At 41.4% G+C, this 5539-nt stretch overlaps 1 protein-coding gene across 2 annotated transcripts in view; it reads right to left on the reverse strand.

Annotated features, from left to right (window-relative positions):
• cyfip1 (cytoplasmic FMR1 interacting protein 1) overlaps window positions 1-5539 on the reverse strand; it is a 189334-nt gene that overhangs the window by 96046 nt on the left and 87749 nt on the right. For both annotated transcript variants that reach the window (XM_043692305.1, XM_043692304.1), the window contains exon 17: window positions 1684-1840. In XM_043692305.1, coding sequence (XP_043548240.1) covers window positions 1684-1840 — 157 coding nt within the window. The remainder of the gene's footprint in view (window positions 1-1683; window positions 1841-5539) is intronic.

The following is a 5539-nucleotide window of genomic DNA, read 5'->3' on the forward strand; positions in this document are numbered from 1 at the left end:
CAATGTCATCTACAAAATTCCATGCAAGGACTGCCACAAACACTACATAGGACAAACAGGAAGAAAGTTAGCCACCAGGATACACGAACACCAGCTAGCCACAAAAAGACACGATCCTCTCTCCCTCGTAGCCCTACACACGGATGAAAAAAAAACACCAATTCGACTGAGATAACACATCTATCCTGGGACAGGCAAAGCAAAGACATGCCAGAGAATTCCTAGAGACCTGACACTCCAACCACAACGCATAAACAAACACATAGATCTAGATACCATCTATCAACACCTCAGAAAACGAACAGGAAATGACATCACCACAAACCCCAGGAACCCCATCCAGGATAAACAAACAAATAGAAAGCAGGAGACAACAGCTTCGCTTCACTTGGAGGTCGCCACTGATGATGTTACCTCGCCAGGTAATGAAACATCTGGATATCAAACCTACAGCTCAGCGAGCAAACCTACACCCTAAAACTCAACCTGAGCTACAAACCTCCACAAACCTTGCAAAACATTTTAAGGTATATTAATTTCTCAAGCTGTCTGCAGATAAAATTAAAATTCCTCACACGGACACACAAAATTAAGACCAGATAAAAAGAAGCTACTTGGACACAGCAATAATGTAAGAAGATGAATAAGCACTACCACTGTTTGGCGGTAGTGTGGGGATACACACATAAAAAACAGGGGACTTAGAATCTCCTCAGTTCAAGGGACTGACTCTGAACTGGCTGGCCACAATAAAGGGTGATTTGGTGACAGGATACCAGCCTCTGTGCAGTTATTTCAAATGGCATCAGCCTTCCTGACATGTAATTTTGGGAAATTTCAGCTTATCCTGTACTGAATATCAAATAAGCACTATGATGATGTAGTCAAAGAAAGTGGTGGTGAGGTAGAGCGGGGTGTCAGCAGCAGTGAAAACTAACACTGTACTTTCAAATGCTGTCAACAAAGAGGGTAGATAAGGAATAAGGGCTGAAGGATAGATCTCTGCAGGCACCAGAAATACAAAGATAAGCAGAAACAGTAGCCATTTCATGAAGAATAACAAAGAGAGAAAGTTCTTTGTTATAGCCCCAGTGGGCAACATTATGATAACAGCTGTTTCAGAGTTTTGGTGGGGTAGAAACCCTTTCACTAAATTTATTCAGAGAATGTGGGTACCATTGGTTCAGCCAGCATTTGTTGCCCATCCCCAAATGGCTTGGCATACTTTATTCAAAGGATTTGAACACTGGAGTTCTGGGAAAATTGGTTACTCATTTGGGAGCATAAAACAATAATGCATTAACTGAACCAAAACAACTCAATGCTTCTCTATTGTCACCAAATCTCACACTGGTTATTTCTTTGAAAACTGTGGCACCTTTGCATTAGAACACCTTGTATCTCTTTCATCTGTCTTGGAAATATGCTTGAAAATTCTTTTAGCACTGCAAAAATCTGATCAGACACCACAGTAGAGCAATATAAACAGAAAATGCAGCACTGGTCCAACTCTTGGCATTCCCAAAAATTTATGCTTAGGATATCATTAAAGACTCACCTCTAATATTTTTGTGTGCTAGAGGCAATGCAACAAAAAAGCGCAAACCAGATTTATATACTGAAAGTAACTGGAATAAAATTATTTCATCATGCAATAAAGTGACAAACAAATTAAAATCCTACTCCATCATTGAGGCTTCTTTGGTCTCCAAAATATGGTCAGTCAAAATCCATGGCATAGACATCTCAATCGGAAACTGGATTCTTCTGCCCATAGTCAGTTCAAGGAAGAATTCTCTGAACCAAAGCTGAGACAGATCACAGCAATGCTGAAGAGTTTCTTAAGAAAAAAATTCAAAGACAAATTACCAAATAGAGCTAAACATATGAAAAAAAACTTATTTCTGATTAGAAACACACTAACAGTGCACTCTATAAAGTCATTTCCAAAAAATGATGTATGCAATATCGTGAAATCTGATGAGCACAACTGTTATTGTCTGTGACACAATTTTAACATTGACAGAAAATATACTAGGATTGTTGGCTTAAAAATCACTATAGAATGGTAGGCTCTTACTACTGTGATATGCTAGGTCCACAGTTGCTCACAATCTGTGGAGCCAATTGCAACATTTCCAAATTTGCCAATGACAGAAAACCAGGAGGGAGTGCAAATTGTGAGGAGGATGCAAGATGGCTTCAAAGGGACTCAGACAGATTAGGTCAACAGGCTAGAACTTGCCAGTCAGAATAGAATGAAAATAAGTATGAATTTATTCTCCCTGCTAAAATAAAACAGAAAGACAATACTTCATAATTAGTGAAAGGATGAAAACAGCCCCCAAAGTATCCAGGGTGTCCTCGCCCATGAATCATGCAAGTGCAGCAAGCAATTAGGAAGGCAAATGGTTATGTTAGTCTTTATCACAAGAGAAAGGCTTTGAGTAGACTGCAATTGTATAGATTTGATTTGACCTCATTAGGAGAGCTGTGTAGAGTCCTGGGCTCCTCATTTCAGAAAGGATATACTTGACAAGAAGGGAGTGCAATGGAGATTCACTGGACTAATCTCTGGGATGGTCTTATGAGGCAAGATTAAATAAACTAGGTCTGTATTCTCTAGAGTTTCAAACTGAGGGGGGACCTTATTGAAACATGTGAAATTTACACAAGGCATAACAGGGTGGATATAGATAAGAATCTCTTATCAGAGTACGCCATTTAGGACAGAGATAGGAAGAAATTTCATCATTGGAAGGTGAGGAATCTTTAGACTATGCTACCTCAGAGGCTGTGGAGGCTCACTGAGCATGTTCAAAACAGATATCAATGGACCTCTGTAAACTAATTACATCAAGGCATGTGGAAGCTGTGCGTGAAAGTGGCATCAAGACAGGTGATCAGCTATGATCTAACTGAATGGCAAAACAGGCTAGATGGGCCGAATAGCCTAATCTTATCCTTATGAGACACCAAGCTAAGAACTCTATTTCATACAAAGATAATTTTTATGTCATAAGTCTCTGTACTAAAATTCTACTAAGTGAAGCATGAGAATTCAATTTGTGAACATTCTGTTTTTAATTCAAAGTCTATCAATAGACTTGATTAAGCTCATGCTATTACATGCAAAATGTTTTTCACCAAATGGCCCTATAAATTATGATCATGTATAGACTGGTGGATAACAATCAATTCCAAAATTTGTGTGCATAAAAGCAAAACTGTATCTATTTACATAGAATCCCTACATTGTGAAAGCGGGCCATTCATGCCACCAAGTCACCCTGACCCTCCGAAGGGCATCCCACCAAGCCAGAAGGAAACCAGAGCAGGCAGAGGAAGTCCATTACAGGAATGCCGAGAATGTGCAAACTCCACGCAGACAGTTGCTGCTCCTTTCATTCTGGATGGAAGTGATCATGGGTTTGGAATGTATTGCCTTCAGATCTTGGTGAATTTCTGCAGTGCATCTTCTGGATAGTACACACTGGAAAAATGTGCACTGAGCTTCGACAGTGGAGGGAGTGGGTAGTTTAAGGATGTGGTGCCAATCAAATTTTGTCAAGGATGGTATCAAACATTGTTGGAGTTGCACTCAAAGGCAAGTGGGGAGTATTCCAGCACACTCCTGGTTCTGGCCTGTGCCGTGTAGATGGTGGAGAGGCTTTGGGAAGTAAGGAGGTGAGTTACTCGCTATAAGATTCCTAGCCTCTGGATTGCTCTTCTAGTCACTGTATTTATTGTCAAGTCCAATTAAGTTTCTGATCAATGGGGAATGGAGGGAGGAAATCACAATCCAAATTTTCATTCCCCTCTAGATCCAACGGAGTTGCCATAAGACTGGAGGACAGCTAAAGGAGGTTAAGAAAGTTAAGCCAATGATTTACAGACCAGTGAGTCTCTCAGCAGTGGCAGGCAAAGTATTGGTGCAAATCCTAATGATAGAGTTAATTTTGATTGAGAGAAAGCAGGTATTAATGTCCTCAAGTCCCTGAAGGTGGCAGGCAAGATTAATTAGGGTAGTTAAGGTGGCAAATAGGACATATGCATTTATGAGTCATGGCATAGATAACAGCAGGGAGGTTATACTGAAAATGTGGTCAGGACTTGTGATTAGGCCACAGCTGGAGTACTGTGTGCAGGTCTGACCAGCGCACTACAGGAAGGGTGTGATTGCACTGGAGGGGATGCAGAGAAGATTCACCAGGATGTTGACTGGGATAGAGCAGTTTAGCTATGAAAAGAGACTGGGTAAGCTCAGTTTTTTTCTGCAGCAGAGAAGGCTGAGGAAAAACCTGATACAAGTGTTTAAGATTATAATGGGCATGGACAGGATGGACAGAAAACAGCTGTTTCCAAGTTGAAGGCTCAGTAACAAGGGGATTTTTTTTTTAAACCTCCTGCCTTTCATTGAAAAGAGTACTGAGGAACCCTTTCTTCACCCAAAGGGTGGTAGGGGTCTGGAACACATTGCATGGGTTGGGTTGGGTAACCTCAACCTTTATAAAGTACTTCATTGAGCACTTCAGGTTCCAAGCTGAAATGTTGACTCCCCTCCTCCTCTGATGCTGCTTGACCTGCTGCGCTTTTTCCAACTCTACTCTTTATCCACTTGAAATGTCATAACATTCAAAGATATGGCCAGAGTGCTGGAAAGCAAGACTAACTCAGATTTAAAACCAACAAAAGATAAGGAAAATCAAGAAAGAGAAAATAAACTGAGGGCAAACTAGCAAGTGACTTGAAGACAAAGAGCAAGAGCTTTTGTTCAAATATATACATAAAAAAGATAAGTAACAGTGAATATTGAGCCCTTAGAGAACTAGGCAAAAGTGAGGACTGTAGATGCTGGAGTTCAGAGTCGAAGAGTGTGGTACTGGAAAAGCGCAGCCGGTCAGGCAGCATCCGAGGAGCAGGAAGAGCTGATCGCTGATGAAGAGCTTATGCTCAAAATGTCAAGCAGCCCCCTCTTCACCTTGGAGAACAAGGTTGGGGATTAATAATGGGGACCCAGGAAACGGAGAAGTTGAACAAATACTTGATATCAGCCTTAGTAGTGGACGAAAGTAAGCGCATTCCTAACATCTGAAGTGACTTGGGGAGGAGGAAGAGGAGAAAATAAACATAGTAACAATCAGTAGAAATCCCTTGGGCCTGAGGGGTTGCATCATAGGATTTTAATGGAAGTAGCTACAGAGGTGGTGGAAGCACTTGTAGTAATCTTCCAAGAATCCTTAGATTCTGAAAAATCGTTGTATTATCTTTACTCAAAGAGAGACTGACTAAAAAGCAAGTTACTATACACTAGTTAAGAGATGGAAATGTGTTGCTGGAAAAGCGCAGCAGGTCAGGCAGCATCTAGGGAACAGGAGAATCGACGTTTCGGGCATTAGCCCTTCTTCAGGAATGAGGGAAAGTTGGTCCAGCAGGCTAAGATAAAAGATAGGGAGGAGGGACTGGGGGGAGGGGCGTCGGAAATGTGATAGGTGGAAAGAGGTCAAGGTGAGGGTGATAGGTCAGACGGGGGTGGGGG

Source organism: Chiloscyllium plagiosum, chromosome 6, assembly GCF_004010195.1.
Source record: "Chiloscyllium plagiosum isolate BGI_BamShark_2017 chromosome 6, ASM401019v2, whole genome shotgun sequence".
In the NCBI taxonomy this organism is placed as follows: Eukaryota; Metazoa; Chordata; class Chondrichthyes; order Orectolobiformes; family Hemiscylliidae; genus Chiloscyllium; species Chiloscyllium plagiosum.